The sequence below is a fragment of the Podarcis muralis genome, chromosome 17 (assembly GCF_964188315.1).
Source record: "Podarcis muralis chromosome 17, rPodMur119.hap1.1, whole genome shotgun sequence".
NCBI lineage: Eukaryota > Metazoa > Chordata > Lepidosauria > Squamata > Lacertidae > Podarcis > Podarcis muralis.
The window spans coordinates 7,337,748-7,354,842 of NC_135671.1; the positions used below are offsets into that span (position 1 = coordinate 7,337,748).

The following is a 17,095-nucleotide window of genomic DNA, read 5'->3' on the forward strand; positions in this document are numbered from 1 at the left end:
TGTGGCTCAGAGGGGAAAAGAAGTGTCAAGGAACCCGGAATTCCATAAACCTCGGCAGTCTACTACCATAAGTCTATGAGGGTCGCGATAGAGCGCATGAGGGGGCATGACCCCGGAAGCGGATGTGCGCGGCGGAAGTGGCTGGGCGGAAGTGGCGGCTTGTTGCTGTGCGCCTGGGTTTGGAGTTCTCCGGGTGGCGACGGGCCGTTAGTTCACCATGTCGATCGAAATCGAGTCGTCGGAGTGAGTTCCCTGGCTGGGCTCGGGGAGCGGGCGGCGTTGCTTTCGTGCCTCGGCGCCAGGCCCCTTCCGTGCCCCGTGCGCGCGCCTTTGCCCTCTGCCGGCAGACCCATTTCTGGCTCGTGCCCGTCGGGGCCAGCTTAAAACACCCCCCCCCTCCCGGGTTGCCGAGGGAGCTTTCTCGTAGCTTGGTTGCAGTTGCTGCTACTCGGTGCGGGTGCATTTGCTCTGAGGCCACACACGCAGTCCTGCAGGGGGTTGGCCTAGATCAGTGTTCCCCAACCTTGGGCCTCCAGCTGTTTTTGGACTACAACTCCCATCATCCCTCGCTAGCAAGACCAGTGGTCAAGGATGATGGGAATTGTAGTCCAAAAACAGCTGGAGGCCCAAGGTTGGGGAACACTGGCCTAGATGACCCTCGGGGTCTCTTAGGGACGCGGGTGGTGCTGTGGTCTAAACCCAGTGCTGGATTTACGTACAGTGGTACCTCGGGTTAAGTACTTAATTCGTTCCGGAGGTCCGTTCTTAACCTGAAACTGTTCTTAACCTGAAGCACCACTTTAGCTAATGGGGCCTCCCGCTGCTGCTGCCTCGCCGCCGCTGCACGGTTACTGTTCTCATCCTGAAGCAAAGTTCTTAACCCGAGGTACTATTTCTGGGTTAGCAGAGTCTGTAACCTGAAGCGTATGTAACCCGAGGTACCACTGTAAGCTAAACAAGCCACAGTGGTACCTCGGGTTACAGACGCTTCAGGTTACATATGCTTCAGGTTACGTACACTTCAGGTTACAGACTCCACTAACCCAGAAATAGTCAGCTAAATCGCACTTTGCACATGTGCAGAAGCACAGCGGGTTGCGAACGCTGCAGGTTGCGAATGTGCATCCCGCACAGATCACATTCGCAACCCAAGCATCCACTGTATACCGTATTTCTTCCTGTGTATAACACACCCCCATGTATAAGACAACCCCATTTTTTTGGGACCGCAACAAAAAAAATGGAGGAGGGAAATTGCCCAAAGTTGTTGAGCTTTTTACAAATACAAATTTTTCTAATTGACTTTCTTTGTCCTCAACGCAGGTCTAATTCCATATTTGGTAAACTTTTTTTCTCATTTCCTTTTTCCTAGTTTTCTCTATATTTTATACTTTTACACAATATTTTGTTTTGTAAAAATTACTCAAAGCAAGTCTAGGTATTGATTTTAGGACTCTGCTTTTTTTTTTTAAGATAATCTCTATATTTTCCCCATTCTTTTTGGAATTTTTGTTTAGATTGTCTGCTAATTGTATCCTTCATTTTGGTCAATTCAAGGTAATCAAATAATTTATCTTGCCACTCTTTTTGTTGGTACTACGTCTTTTTTCAATTTTTTTGCAATTAAGATTCTTGCTGCCAATGTTGCATACAGGAATATTCTCTTATTTTCACTTGCAACGTCTAATATGCCCAGTCTAATATGCCCAGCAGGAAAGTGTCTGTTTTTAAAAAAATAAAGGTTTGTTTAAATATTTTCTTCAGCTCTTCATATACCATATCCCAGAAGCTCTTAATTTTATTACAGGTCCCCCACATGCGTAGGAGTGTTCCCTCTGCTTGATTACACCTCCAACACATTTTGGATTTTGTTTTATACATTTTGAATATTTTACTAGGTGTTATGTACCATCTATAAAACATCTTTAGAAAATTTTCCTTTATGGCATCGCAAGCCATAAATCTCCAATTCTCATTCCATAATTTCCCCCACAATGATAATTGTGGTGTCTTCTAAGTCCTGAGTACACCTCTTAGCTTTGAACCAGGATCTGATAAGTTTGGGGAAATGGATTGCTCATTCATTGGCTGCTGTATTTCCCCCCTCATTGCTCTGTATATGCCCCTAGAGCAGTGTTCCCCAACCTTGGGCCTCCAGCTGTTTTTGGACTACAACCCCCATCATCCCTCGCTAGCAAGACCAGTGGTCAAGGATGATGGGAATTGTAGTCCAAAAACAGCTGGAGGCCCAAGGTTGGGGAACACTGCCCTAGAGGACTGCATACACATACAAAATTAATTGCTCCTCCTGTTTATTTCGCTCAGTGTTATCCGACTGATTATGCAGTACCTGAAGGAGAACAGTCTGCATCGTGCCTTGGCCACTCTACAGGAAGAGACCACAGTGTCACTGAACACAGTGGACAGCATTGAGAGTTTTGTTGCTGATATTAACAGTGGCCATTGGGACACAGTACTGCAGGCAATTCAGTCATTAAAACTACCAGACAAAACACTTATTGATCTGTATGAGCAGGTAAGCACGCTTTCTGCAGTAGTATTAGTTCATGTCTGATAGCACCTTTATCATTCACCAGAAAATAAATGGATTGTCTCTTTCTCTGTACCTTTGCATTTATAGTTTTATCTCTGTGAAGATGTAATGGGTTCCAACGAAGACTAAAATATTAGGTCTGAGAACAGTTGAACCAACTTTTTTCTGATGTTTGCTGTTTTATTTTTATTTTTACACTAATATATTTTGCAAGGAAATACATTGCAAGTTCATTAAAAAGTTAAGCATTTAAAATACATGTATTGAAAAATAACAGTGGCATTAAAATGCTGTTAAATTCTCAGATTTTAAAAGGCTGTCAGAATAAATAATTATTCACCTGTCTCCTAGAGGTATGGTGGCTCATAAGGATACTATTTCTCAACCATACAAGTAATCACCCTGCTCCTACTAAATACCAACCAAACCATAGATGGAGAGTATATCTAGAACTGTTTCCCATCATTACGTGATGCTGAGAATATTATAACTTCAAATTCTGTTGTTTCCACATCAGTGTCGTTGGTGTTTGTGGTGAAGGGAAGGCATTTTTTGGTAGTCTTACCTGTAATTCAAAAAACTAGCCTCATATCATAAATGGAGTCTCATAAAGTGAGACTAGATAGATGCTGGAAGCATATTAATCTGGTGCTTGATGCATTCAGGTGGGGTTCAGGGGTGACTCTCCTGGTATCAGTTGACTAATCCTTGTCATAATAAAGGCCAACTGAGCAAGATACGGATTTTGGTTATCTGAACCTCTTCTCCATTTCTGAAACCTGCATACTTAAGCTGCCTGAAATCTTATCTTCTGTTTGTGCAGCTTGCTCTTATACTGAATATGCGTACCACGTTAAACATTAATGCTGCTTACTGATGCTGTTTTTCTTCTGATATTTCAGGTAGTTTTGGAACTGATAGAGCTTCGTGAATTGGGTGCTGCCAGATCTCTCCTGAGACAAACTGACCCAATGATCATGCTAAAGCAAACTCAGCCAGAGCGTTACATCCACCTTGAAAACCTTTTGGCCAGGTCCTATTTTGATCCTCGTGAGGTATGCCTATACTAATCAAAAATCTGTTTTTATATACAGTGGTACCTTGGTTCTCAAACTTAATCTGTTCCGGAAGTCCGTTCCAAAACCAAGGCACGCTTTCCCATAGAAAGTAATGCAAAATGGATTAATCCGTTCCAGACTTTTAAAAACAACCCCTAAAACAGCAATTTAACATGAATTTTACTATCTAACGAGACCATTGATCCATAAAATGAAAGCAATAAACAATATACTGCAGTCACACAATCAATCACTCAGTCAGTAGCTGAACTGGGTTCCACACAGTCACAAAAGAAGAGCCGCAAAATAGCAAAAACAGACTTCAGCGTAACACTCAAAACAGAAGTGTGGCACTCAGATCAGAAGCATAACACTCAAAATGGAGCACGTTCAGCTTCCAAAAAAAGTTTGTGAACTGGAACACTTACTTCCGGGTATGCAGTGTTTGGGTTCCAAGTTGTTTGAGTACCAAGGCGTTTGAGAACCAAGGTACCACTGTATGCGTTATATAGCCTTTCAATTGATAATGGAAGTTAAAAGGTAAAGGTACCCCTGCCCGTACGGGCCAGTCTTGCCAGACTCTGGGGTTGTGCGCCCATCTCACTCAAGAGGCCGGGGGCCAGCGCTGTCCCGAGACACTTCCGGGTCTCGTGGCCAGCGTGACAAGCTGCTCTGGCGAGCCAGAGCCGCACACGGAAACGCTGTTTACCTTCCCGCCAGTAAGCGGTCCCTATTTATCTACTTGCACCCGGGGGTGCTTTCGAACTGCTAGGTTGGCAGGCACTGGGACCGAGCAATGGGAGCGCACCCCGCCGCGGGGATTCAAACCGCCGACCTTTCAATCGGCAAGCCCTAGGCGCTGAGGCTTTTACCCACAGCGCCACCCGCGTCCCATTATAATGGAAGCTACCTTGATGGATAATGGGATCTCCCGGCTCTCCCTCCCTGAAAGTCTTTGGACAGAGACTGGACAAACATCTGCTGCGAATGCTGTAGCTCTTGGTTGCCTGCATTGAGTAGGGCATTAGACTAGTTCGCCTCCAAGGTCCCCTTCAATTTTGCGATCCATCAAAAATGATGCCTAATGTTGCCAGCAATTTGCTTTTTTGAGTGAGTGGCCTGCGAGTGTTGGGTTGGTACCATCAGGCCTCATTTGGGGGTTCTCTACCTCTCTTTTCAATCGGAACCAGTGAAGGCGGTGAAGGTCCTGTGTGAGTGTCTGGAGGCGGTTGGAGGATGGATGTCCTGACAAGACAGAAGAACTGTTTCTGAGAGACGGGGCAGGCGGTTGTGGAGGACTCCCTGGTCCTGAATGGGGCAACTGTGCCTCTGAAGGACCAGGTGCCCAGCCTGGGAGTCATTCTGGACTCACAGCTGTCCATGGAGGCACAGGTTAATTCAGTGTCCAGGGCAGCTGTTTACCAGCTCCATCTGGTACGCTGACTGAGACCCTATCTGCCCGCGGACTGTCTCGCCAGAGTGGTGCATGCTCTGGTTATCTCCCGCTTGGACAACTGAAATGCGCTCTAAGTGGGGCTGCCTTTGAAGGTGAACTGGAAACTACAACTAATCCAGAATGCAGCAGCTAGACTGGTGACTGGGAGTGGCCCCCGAGACCACATAACACCGGTCTTGAAAGACCTACATTGGCTCCCAGTATGTTTCCGAGCACAATTCAAAGTGTTGGTGCTGATCTTTAAAGCCCTAAACGGCCTTGGTCCAGTATACCTGAAGGAGCGTCTCCACCTCCATCGTTCTGCCCGGACACTGAGGTCCAGCGCCGAGGGCCTTCTGGCAGTTCCCTCACTGCGAGAAGCGAAGTTACAGGGAACCAGGCAGAGGGCCTTCTCAGTAGTCGGGCCTGCCCTGTGGAACACCCTCCCATCAGATGTCAAAGCAATCAGACTTTTAGAAGACATCTGAAGACAGCCCTGTTTAGGGAAGCTTTTAATACTGGATGAATCATTGTATTTTAATATTCTGCTGGAAGCCCCCCCGAGTGGCTAGGGAAACCCAGCGAGATGGGTGGGGTATAAATAATATATTATTATTATTATTATTATTATTATTATTATTATTATTATTATTATTATTATGTTGTGAACTTATGGAGACCTTCTTCCCTTGTGTTTGCTGTGCTCCAAATGATACCTTCCACTCTTTGCTTTTCTGGTCTAAGTTTATGGGATATGGAAGCAGTACAAATCTCTGCTTTGCCTTAATAAACAAAACAGATTGATACCTGTTGGATAAGTAGCTTTACTTCATTCAAACTGGGAAGGGTCTTGCCTTTTTTAGAACAGTTGCTCCTACCAAGTTCCTTCAAGTCCTGAAAACTAAACTGAGGTATTACGTTGTTCTGTGCTAGGCATACCCTGATGGGAGCAGCAAAGAGAAGCGGAGAGCTGCTATTGCCCAAGCCTTGGCCGGTGAAGTCAGTGTTGTGCCTCCATCTCGTCTTATGGCATTGCTGGGACAGGTATTCTCCCCCCCACCCCCGAGACTTACATTGTATAAAACTGAAAATAGAGATCCTTATTCATGAACTGCTGAAAGGTCCAGTATACCTGAAGGAGCATCTCCACCCCCATTGTTCTGCCCAGACACTGAGAGGGCCTTCTCAGTAGTGGCACCTGCCCTGTGGAACACCCTCCCTTCATATGTCAAGGAAAGAAACAACTATCTGACTTTTAGAAGACATCTGAAGGCAGCCCTGTTTAGGGAAGCTTTTAATGTTTAATAGGTTATTCTATTTTAATATTTTGTTGGAAGCCACCCAGAGTGGCTGGGGAAACCCAGCTAGATAGGCAGGATTTAAATAATAAATCACTATTATTATTATTATTATTATTATTATTATTATTATTATTATACAATTTGTTTTAGTAAAACCACAGTCTTCCAGTTCACATTTCAAAAGATTCTTTTCCTGGGATAGATTTAATAAATTAGTCTTAAGAACAAATCTGTGTTCACAGACCCTTCTGCAGTGTAGGTGGATGATCATAGTCAAGTTTTTACCACTAAGGAAAGGTCACAGCTGATGTTTGAGATGCAACTTCCCAGTGTAAGGAATATCAATGTAAGGAATATCATTTAAAAAGGTACCAAGATCTGTGCTTTAATCCTCTTGATTTCTCAGGCACTGAAATGGCAACAGCACCAGGGGCTCCTTCCTCCTGGGATGACAATTGATTTGTTCCGAGGCAAAGCAGCTGTCAAAGATGTTGAAGAGGAAAAGTTCCCCACACAACTGAGTCGGCATATTAAGGTGAGTCCCCAATTACCACTTGCGAGGAGTGGGCCAGATTCTTCTTGAATTGTTGGTGTCCATCTGTCTCGAGAGACAATGGAGTACGTCTCCAGGGGTGAAGTCAAACGGCTGCCTTAGCAGCACCGAAGTGACTTCCCCGGGGCACAAACCTGGAGTTTATTTAAATAACATGTCAAGGATACAGTACAGTCGTACCTTGGTTTTCGAACAGCTTAGTTCTTGAACGTTTTGGCTCCCGAATGCCGCAAACCCGGAAGTGGCTGTTCTGGTTTGTGAACTATTTTTGGAAGCCGAACGTCCGACGGGGCTTCCGTGGCTTCCGATTGGCTGCAGGAGCTTCCTGCAGTTACATTCAAGATTGCTGACGGCTCTTGACTTTCAGGAACCCTACATTTTAGTGATTAGTTTTGAAATCCTCCTTGCATGCCCGTAAGCTCTGAAAAGCAGACTTTCTCTCATTGATGCCAATTTATATATATCTTGTAGATTCCTGTTGCATGAAATGCAAAATAGACGTATCTTTTCATCTGGCTTTTGAGTCATATTGAACTGGGGCTGAATCTAGACACATTTAAAAAATGCTTCAGGAAAACACGTTATAAAGCTCATAATGTGAGCTCATGTATAATGGGATCTCTACATTGCCATCTGCTGATATAGTGTTATAATGCATTTTAAACGCTTTTTAAAAAACCTAATGTACAGTGGTACCTCGCAAGACGAATGCCTCGCAAGACGGAAAACTCGCAAGAAGAAAGAGTTTTCCGTTTTTCGAGGTGCTTCGCCAGACGAATTTCCCTATGGGCTTGCTTCGCAAGAAGAAAGCCCATAGGGAAATCTCCGGGGACCTCTTTTAAAATGCTGGCGGTCGGGAGCAAAGACTTTCGCCCACCGCCGGACTTCAGAAGAGGTCCTGGACCTCTTCTGAAGGCCAGCGGGGGGCAAAAGTCTTTGCTCCCCCCCGCCTGCCTTCCCGGGACAGCGGAGACTTCTCTGCTGTCCCGGGGCGATCTTAAAATGCTGGCGGTCGGCAGTGAAGCCCTCCTGTCCCCGGAGCTTGCGGGGCGGGAGGTGGGGAGAAGGGCTTTTCTTCCCACCGCCAGCCTTCAGAACAGCCTTCTGAAGGCTGGGGGTGGGAAGAAAAGCCCTTGTTCCCCCCCCCCCAGCCTTCAGAAGAGGTCGGGGGACAGACTGTTCCCGGACCTGGTCTGAAGGCGGTTTCCATAGGAACGCATTGATTGATTGACTCACTTGCATACCAGACATGTACACAAGAATGCTAAGGGGGTTTGTTATATTTCTTGCTCAAAATGGCATCCAGTGGTGATTGATTCCTTCCATCCACCTGTATAGGGAGAATATAAAATAGGATTTTTATGATGAAAGCAACTTTTTTTTTTGCTAGGTTGAAAGCCATGAACCAAAGCATATACATAGTAATTGGGTTCAATCCAGATTTGCCCCTCTGCTAGCACCAAGCCCTCTTCCTTTTGCAGAAGGGACAGAGATCTAGCAGAGGCTACTTTCTAGAGAAAGGGGGTCAGATGATCTCCCCAAATTCTCTCGCAAGCACTACCTCTTACTTGTTCCTACTCTCAGAGCAGCTTTTCAGGGCACTGCAGGGAAAAGAGGGAATTGGTGAAAATCACCTCTCTGCTCCATTTCTCCAGCAGGAGCTCTACGCTGCGCAATACAGATCTGTATCCAACCTATTTTAAAACAAAAAAAATTCCTTCCAGTAGCACCTTAAAGAGCCAGTGTGGTGTAGTGGTTAAGAGCAGTAGTCTTGTAATCTGGGGAACCGGGTTCGAGTCTCCGCTCCTCCACATGCAGCTGCTGGGTGACCTTGGGCCAGTCACACTTCTTTGAAGTCTCTCAGCCCCACTCACCTCACAGAGTGTTTGTTGTGGGGGAGGAAGGGAAAGGAGAATGTTAGCCGCTTTGAGACTCCTGAAGGGGAGTGAAAGGCGGGATATCAAATCCAAACTCTCTCAAATCCAAAGACCAACTAAGTTAGTTCTTGGTATGAGCTTTTGTGTGCATGCACACTTCTTCAGATAGGTGTGTATCACTGGTGTGTATCTGAAGAAGTGTGCATGCACACGAAAGCTCATACCAAGAACTAACTTAGTTGGTCTTTAAGGTGCTACTGGAAGGAATTTTTTTTGTTTTGATTATGGCAGACCAACACTGCTACCTATCTGTAACTCAACCTATTTTAGTTCAGTTTCTGGAAGTTAACACCAATTAGGCTTTCATAAATATTTCATATTAAATTGGCACAAAATCTGTATGCTGCAATCATTGTGGATACTTTTCCTCATTCAGAAAGAGGTGCGCATTTTTAAAATATCCACAGAGTTTGAGCACTTAATGTGAGGTTTTGTCATTATTTAGTCAAGGGTAGTATCCTATTACAGTGTCAGAGGGTTATTTATGTGAAATTGGCCTTGCGTGAAATCCTTCTTTTTGTTCCCTTAAAACAGTTTGGCCAGAAGTCTCATGTGGAGTGTGCTCGATTTTCCCCAGATGGTCAGTATCTGGTCACTGGCTCTGTTGATGGGTTCATTGAAGTATGGAACTTCACCACTGGCAAAATCAGGAAGGTAAAACACTGCATGGCCTTTCAAGTGGATTGTTCAGTACATAGTTTGTGTTTTGACAGTAAAGCCCTTAGCTTGCACTCATTTAACTTGTGCGCATTCAGATTTAGACAATAAAATAAAACAAGGAAGGGGGGAATGAAAGGGGCAACATTCTGGGGGGAAATTTTGGCACTCCCACCCACCATTGAACCCAGTGGGCTTTGACTATCTACAATTTTGGCATTAGGAGCGACCCCCAGAACATAAGCCCCACGTAAGTTGTGGGCTTACTGTACTAAATTCAGGTAAATAAGCAACGTTTATGATTTGTGTAGTTTCCCCAATGGAACTGGAGTATAAATGGGAACTCTGAGTGCACAGTGCATTTGAATTTTAAAACAATACCAATTTGACACTTGTCAGCATCATTTTCAAGACTGAGCAACTTGTTCAAGGTCCCAGGGCGGTCTGCAGCAATTTGAAATACAACACTAAAAACGTACAATTACACGAAAAACGGAATCACAAAAAATAGGGTGGGTTCTGAAAATAGAGGTCTCAAGTGACAAAGATGTTATGTAGGCTTCCAAACCAAGTGTTTTTGGGAATCCTGCTTTTACCATATAACACCTAGTGCTGGATTTGGTAGACTAAATCTTGATTTAATTGCATTAAGAAGATGCTGGAGCCTGAATCTCCCCAGATTCAGGCTTCAGCATCTTCTATTATAAAGAATCTCATGTGGAAGACCTAAGAAAGGCTTCTAACTTTGAGCTCCACTGCTAGTCACATTAGTAAGGTAAAGGTAAAGGACCCCTGGACAGTTAAGTCCAGTCAGAAGCATCTGTGGGGGTTGTGGTGGTCATCTCACTTCAGCTAAGGGAGCCAGCGTTTGTCCACAGACAGCTTTCCAGATCATGTGGCCAGCATGACTGATCCATTTATGACACAACGGGACATTCCAACAGAAGCCGTTTACCTTCCCGCCGCAGCAGTACCTATTTATCTACTTGCACTGGTGTGCTTTCGAACTGCTAGGTTGGCAGAAGCTGGGACAGAGCAACAGGAGCTCACCCCGTTGCGGGGATTTGAACCACCGACCTTCTGATCAGCAAGCCCAAAAGGCTCAGTGATTTAGGCCCCAGCGCCATTAGACAGTACTGTTTAGACATGAATAAGTCAGCTCCTTTGGTATGACTCTTATATGCATTGCTGTTTCCGGTGGCTTTTGTTTCTCCTTCAGTGACTGATCCTTTGTTCATTACTTCATCTAGGATCTGAAGTACCAAGCTCAGGATAACTTTATGATGATGGATGATGCTGTTCTGTGCATGTGTTTCAGTAGGGATACAGAAATGCTGGCAACTGGAGCACAGGATGGGAAGATCAAGGTATGCACTTTGGGGAATGAGAGGACAGAAAACTGATCCAGATCTTAAGCCGTGTTTCCTAAACCTCTGAGAGCTGAGGCCTACTTCTTTCTGAATTAGAACAAGATTCACTGTTATACGCAGAAAGGGTAAGATTGGTCTAGCGCAGGGATCGGCAAACTAAGGCCCGCGGGCTGGATCAGGCCCAATTGCCTTCAGGATCTGGCCCACGGACTGTCCATGGATCAGCGTGGGGTTTCTGTTTGTTTGGGCTGCACCATTCCATCCCCCCACCACACACACTGTGGCGGTGCCACCTCCCTCCCTCCTCCTGGCTTCTCCCTGCCCTGCCTAGAGGAGGAAGGGGGCTGGCTGAGCGCCATTTAAGCAGCCCCTCTCCGGAGCCAGCCCTTTCCCGCCACTGCTGCCGCCCTGGTGCTCCTGTGGGCCAAAGAGCGGAGCAGACGAGCTCACTCTGCCTACCCACGGGAAGCAGCGGTGGTGGCGGCAGCTCCTGGGAAGGTAACCGCAGCGTCTGGGGGTGGGGAGGAGGACTACTTGCCCCCCATGCCTCTTCTTCCAGCTCCACCCCCCGGTGCTCCTTCTCTGGCCTGCCACAAGGTCTGAGGGACAGTGGACCGGCCCACAGCTAAAAAATTTTGCCTTCCCCTGGTCTAATAATAATAATAATAATAATAATAATAATAATAATAATAATAATAATAATTTATTATTTGTACCCCGCCCATCTGGCTGGGTTTCCCCAGCCACTCTGAACGGCTTCCACAGAGACCAAAAATACACTAAAATGTCACCCATTAAAAACTTCCCTGAACAGGGCTGCCTTAAGATGTCTTCTGAATGTCAGGTAGTTGTTTATCGCTTTGACATCTGATGGGAGGGCGTTCCACAGGGCGGGTGCCACCACCGAGAAGGCCCTCTGCCTGGTTCCCTGTAGCTTTGCTTCTCGCAATGAGGGAACCGCCAGAAGGCCCTCGGCGCTGGACCTCAGCATCCGGGCAGAATGATGGGGGTGGAGACGCTCCTTCAGGTATACTGGACCGAGGCCGTTTAGGGCTTTAAAGTGTCTCTGCAATCTCTTTCTTGATTGGAAGGCTTGTAGGTTAGGGAGCTGTGTCTCATGAAGGTACATTACAGACAGCTCCCTTGGGGGAGGGTGTCATTCTGCTGCTTCTCTGCATCAGGAATCATCAAACAATTCTGTCACAACTGACAGAGAGGCATAGCAGAATTACTTACCTTCTCACTCCACAGACGCTGATTTGAAAGGACGCAAGGCCATAACAGTAGCTCATGCAAAAATGTCAAGGGCAGCTTCCTCTATGGGCAAGAATTTGGGGTTCACAGTAGTCTGTCTGCCTGGTTGTGATTCTCTTGCAGACCACAGTTTCATTACGCAGTTACAGACCCAGTAAGAACAAATTAAAACATCCAAATCATGCAAGTTCTAACATACGATCAATTAAAATAGGTGGGGTGTATATAAACTAGGGACAGAAACAATGATACAATGAAATTAACAGAATTCCTTTACGAGTCTTGTTATAAGAAAAAGAAAAATCATCAGGCTCTTCTCATGTTTTATAAGAGTCAATAACAAGAAATTCCAACTAGCCTGAAGTTGGTGGCTTTCCAGGGACAGAAATAAATTGCACATGATTTTCTATTTCCCTCTCCTCTACCCAGGTTTGGAAGATTCAGAGTGGGCAGTGTTTGAGGCGATTCGAAAGAGCACACAGCAAGGGTGTCACTTGCCTGAGTTTTTCAAAGGACAGCAGTCAGATTCTTAGTGCCTCTTTTGACCAGACAATCAGGTACCTTTCATTTTGCTAAGTTTTGCTATTCAGCCTTACTTGGTTGGGCGACATTAATATAGCTTTTATTCTGCGGCAGGATTCATGGCTTGAAGTCTGGCAAGACTCTCAAAGAATTTCGTGGTCATTCGTCATTTGTTAACGAAGCCACATTTACACAGGATGGGCATTACATTATCAGCGCATCTTCAGATGGCACTGTGAAGGTAAGATCAGCCTACTGGCCTTTGGTCGTTATTTATTTTGCTTGGTTAGCTGAAGTGTTTGCTCATTTCACTTTTGTAAAGAAAATTCTCACCAGCTTGGATTGTGGAAGTAAAACATACATTTAATACTTTCTATATCACAAGTCTTCTCTGCCTGTTGCAGCTTCTTAAAATATTATGAACTAGCATTTCTCTGAAGGGATGCCATAGTTGAAGCCAAGCTGTTTTCTAGAAGCATTGTATATACTTATTTGATTAATCAGCTGTTTATTAGGTTGTGGTTTGTTTGTTTGTTTGTTTGTTTGTTTGTTTGTTTGTTTGTTTGTTTTGCTTGTTTTAAATACCAGCCTGGACCTTAAGTACCAGACCTTAACCACCAGTTATGGACTGGCTTTTTAAAATAAAAAAGTAGACCACCATCGTTATTTTAAACTAGTAAAACAAAAAAATCAGTGCAATTCTGAAAAGTTTAATCTGCCACCATGATTCATAATGGCATCCAACTGTATCAAAACACAAACGAAAACCTGCTCCTTGATTACAGGAGCCACCATGCAAATTTGGTTGTATTTTAAGAAGTGTACACGTGCATAGCAAACAAGCAACTTTCCAAAATATATAGTACATTTATATGTCTATGTTTTGAAGGGATGTGGTGCTCTCCATATCGTGAAGCATTACTATCACTCTGCAGAACTGGGATTCCATTTCTTGGCATGCTGCTAAGGTGTGACAGAACTCTGGAGCTGGGCTTATATATGTTACGTGACTGTACTGATCTGTTCTCCTTTCTTCTGTTTTCCAGGTTTGGAATATGAAGACTACGGAGTGTTGTAACACTTTCAAATCACTCGGCAGCACAGCGGGGACAGACATCACCGTCAACAGTGTGGTTTTGCTGCCTAAGAATCCGGAACACTTTGTTGTTTGCAACAGATCAAACACAGTTGTCATTATGAACATGCAGGGGCAGGTATGTTATCGGAGGACAATAGGTTTGAAATGACTGGGAACACATCCTCTTGGATTTGGGAAGATTCTGTTTCTTTAGTCCAGATTCCTTCACTTCTCCCTTTCTAAATGATTTGTGGGGCCGTTTGTAAGTCATTGCGACTAAATAGGATTCTGGACTCAATAAGTCTGATATTCTGGACTCCAAAAGTAATAATTGCAAGCCCTGTTCTCATTAGCATTCTCAGCAGTGCTCAAGCAGAGAATATGGGATGGATCCCTGAGGGTTATGCTGCTTCTGTTTTCCCTTAGGTCTAATTATGTGTTGTTTGATCTATGGGATCCTTCGGTATATTTCAAGCAATTCACTCACCCAGCAAATGCGCAGCTGATTTAAATACCAATATATATTGACTTTGTAGATTGTGAGAAGCTTCAGCTCTGGTAAGAGGGAAGGTGGTGACTTTGTCTGCTGTGCCCTTTCTCCACGAGGCGAGTGGATCTACTGTGTGGGTGAAGACTTTGTGCTGTACTGTTTCAGCACAGTGACTGGCAAGCTGGAGAGAACATTGACGGTGAGTAGCAGAGACGGCAGCATGTATGTCTTTGTAAACACCTCACAAAGTGCTGGGTATGACCTGATCCCAGTTTGGAAGTTGTAATTTTACCGCATGCAGGTGAGACCTTCTGTCTCAGGGAACTAGTTTCAAAGAAAGGTTTAGTCCCCCTACACTTGATCTTAGCTAAAAGGCTGAGAAGTAATACATTTAAAATAAGTGTATTTTCAGTCCAAGGCCAAACCTTTGGCCAGAACCATATGCTGTAGCTGCTGTGTAACTGCTTCCAAAAACATCTCCCCCTGCCATAACATTTAGTAATGCAAAATTCAAAAATGACATGCCACTGAGCATTTTCACACCTCAACTTTAAATCTTCTAGCAGGCTTGCAGATTTTGAGTTAAATTCTAGGAAAGATTTATTAACTTTCTTTTACACCCAGGTTCACGAAAAGGATGTTATTGGTATCGCTCACCATCCCCACCAGAACTTGATTGCTACCTATAGTGAAGATGGGCTGCTGAAACTGTGGAAACCATAAACTGATTTTTTAATTCCCTCCAGTGCATGGAGATCTTGAATGCAATGACACAGTGCGTTGCGGGGTGGTTTTCAGTTCCTAGGAGGTCCAAAAGTTATCTCAGCTGAATATTAATTTCATATTAAGATGTCCCAATAAATTTATTTATTGCAAATAAATGCAATAAATCCAGTTAATAGAATATTTGCTAGTTGCTTGCCCCGGTGTAGCACTTTGCTGCAAAGAAAAAAAATATCCTTTAAGATGTATTTCCTGTTTGTTTTAATTGAATAAATGTTAAATGTAAATATTGTTCTGGCTAAGGCGAAGTGAAGAAAAGCAAACATTTGGTGTTTCCGTGAAATTGATTTCATCCATGTTCTGTCCCAGCTATCCCTGTCTTTTACTAAAACATGGAAATAAGGTGTATTCTACTTAAAACAGACACATTTCTTGCCAAAGCTAAGTTTTTTAAAATTCCATCAGTTTTAATGGGCATGTTAAGAAGATAATACGGTCCATTAACAGGCATGGGGCTTCAGAGCATTTAACTTTGGCTGGGTAGTGGATAAATCTTCTGAACTTCTCAAAATGAATACCCAGTAACGTTCTTGTGGATTTTTCTGCTCTGGGTAATGCATTTGACTTTATTCTCCTATTAAAATATAGCTTTGTCTGGATTAGCTTAGAAAATATAGTTTTATAGATTTCTTTTTGCAATGTCCCAAAATATGTGTGAGCTTTAGTCAATCTTGCTTCTTGTCCTAGTAAATAAGCCTCATCTTGTGTCTGGTCTTGATCTGAAGCCACCTTGACAGATGATCAAACTTGTTCAGTGGTCATTTTCTGATTTCTAGACTTGTGTAGCTTTTATTTGGAGCCATTTGTTTGGTGGTACTTTATTTTTTAAGTGTGCCTATTCTACAATAAAGTATTACTACAAAAGCATCTGCCTTGAGTAGGGGTCTAGCTTTCCTTTTTGAACTTGGGATTCTACTGTAAAGGCTGTTTTCCAGCCCTGGGAATGGTCACTGTTGTCAAAACAACTGCTGGCAGTTGCTTTTTTGAGTTGGATCTCTTTGTACTTCACTGCAGTGCAAGCAGCCACTTAGCGTTCGAAATGTGATTAGGATTCTCACCTGGTAACCTGCAGTTATCTGTTGCATGAACTAATTATGCTTACATATGTTGTAAGCATATGTTATGCTTACATAACACTGTTGCCTTATGTGTAGGTTTAAAAAAGGGTTGTCCTTTATAAAGCAAATCATTGAGCAAGTATCTGGTGCAATGGGACAGTGTGCCTGGCTGTTAACCAGAAGGTTGGTAGTTCCTGCCCACCCAGGGACAGCTGTGGGCAGGATTCCTATATTGTGGGGGGTTGGACTAGATGATCCTTAGGATTCCTCCCAACTCTATTGTGTTTTATGTGCTCTTCCTCCCAAGCATTGGGAACCATAGAGCAGGTTCTCTTATCCAGTTCCTCTACAGTAGAGAGAAAAATAGGACAGCTTTGCTACATATCCAGCAGACCGATATGCTAATATTGCAGTGTTTGGGTGGAAAGGCAGAGCCAGCTAAGCTCTTCTGGAGCAGAGATGGGACTACAACCCCCATAATTCCTTATCCCATTAGCTATGCTGGCTGGCATTTTTGCCTGTTTTGAATTGGCTTGGGGGAAGGTTATGCTTGTTCAACCTCACCATCCACCCTTCCATTTTAAAAGAGAAGTGCCCTATCTGAGGCTGCATGAGGTGGTACCTAGAATCAGAGTTGGAAGGAACACCGAGAATCATCTAGTCCAACCTCCTGCAGGAATAGGCAGCTGTCCCTTACGGGGACTGAACCTGTAACCAAGCTCTAACCAGCTGAGCTACCCCAAGACTAGCAACTTCTTATGATGTGCTCCGGAGTTTGGAGGACAGGGAAAACTTCCTTTTTCTTGCGTGCAAATGCCAGGCAAATTATTTCCCCACAAAGTATTCTTTCTAACCATATTTGAGAGCTACTAGAGACATGCCCTTGATGTTAAATGTTTTGCCAGTTAACTGTCTGTGCTCACTGAGGGTGTTCAGGTGGCTAAGAGTGACAAGCAGGAGCTATTCAGCGTTTTAATTGGGAACTGCCTGGGGCAGCAAGGTGCTGTGGATGAATCGTGACAGCATCAGGCTATATGATTCAGCA

The 17,095-nt window shown here is 44.3% G+C and overlaps 1 protein-coding gene across 2 annotated transcripts; it reads left to right on the plus strand.

Annotated features, from left to right (window-relative positions):
* The first annotated feature begins 94 nt into the window (after positions 1 to 94).
* On the plus strand, positions 95 to 15,859 carry SMU1 (SMU1 DNA replication regulator and spliceosomal factor). Of its 2 annotated transcripts, none has more exons than XM_028712338.2 (12): positions 95 to 243; positions 2,326 to 2,536; positions 3,457 to 3,609; positions 5,981 to 6,091; positions 6,755 to 6,883; positions 9,373 to 9,492; positions 10,746 to 10,862; positions 12,549 to 12,676; positions 12,756 to 12,882; positions 13,688 to 13,855; positions 14,256 to 14,408; positions 14,834 to 15,859. In XM_028712338.2, exons 1-12 carry the CDS (start codon positions 218 to 220, stop codon positions 14,930 to 14,932), a joined length of 1,542 nt encoding a protein of 513 aa, XP_028568171.1. In that variant the 5' UTR covers positions 95 to 217; the 3' UTR covers positions 14,933 to 15,859. The 2 variants fall into 2 exon arrangements, with proteins under 2 accessions (XP_028568171.1, XP_028568172.1); XM_028712339.2 differs by lacking the exon at positions 95 to 243 and adding an exon at positions 434 to 451.
* Positions 15,860 to 17,095: the final 1,236 nt, after the last annotated feature.

Bases quoted from the DNA above. Each gene is read 5' to 3' on its own strand.
- SMU1 (XM_028712338.2), top strand. From the start codon at position 218: ATGTCGATCGAAATCGAGTCGTCGGA. The intron at 3,610-5,980 runs GTATGCCTATAC...GTTCTGTGCTAG, and splicing joins CCTATTTTGATCCTCGTGAG to GCATACCCTGATGGGAGCAG. The intron at 12,883-13,687 runs GTAAGATCAGCC...TCTGTTTTCCAG, and splicing joins CTTCAGATGGCACTGTGAAG to GTTTGGAATATGAAGACTAC.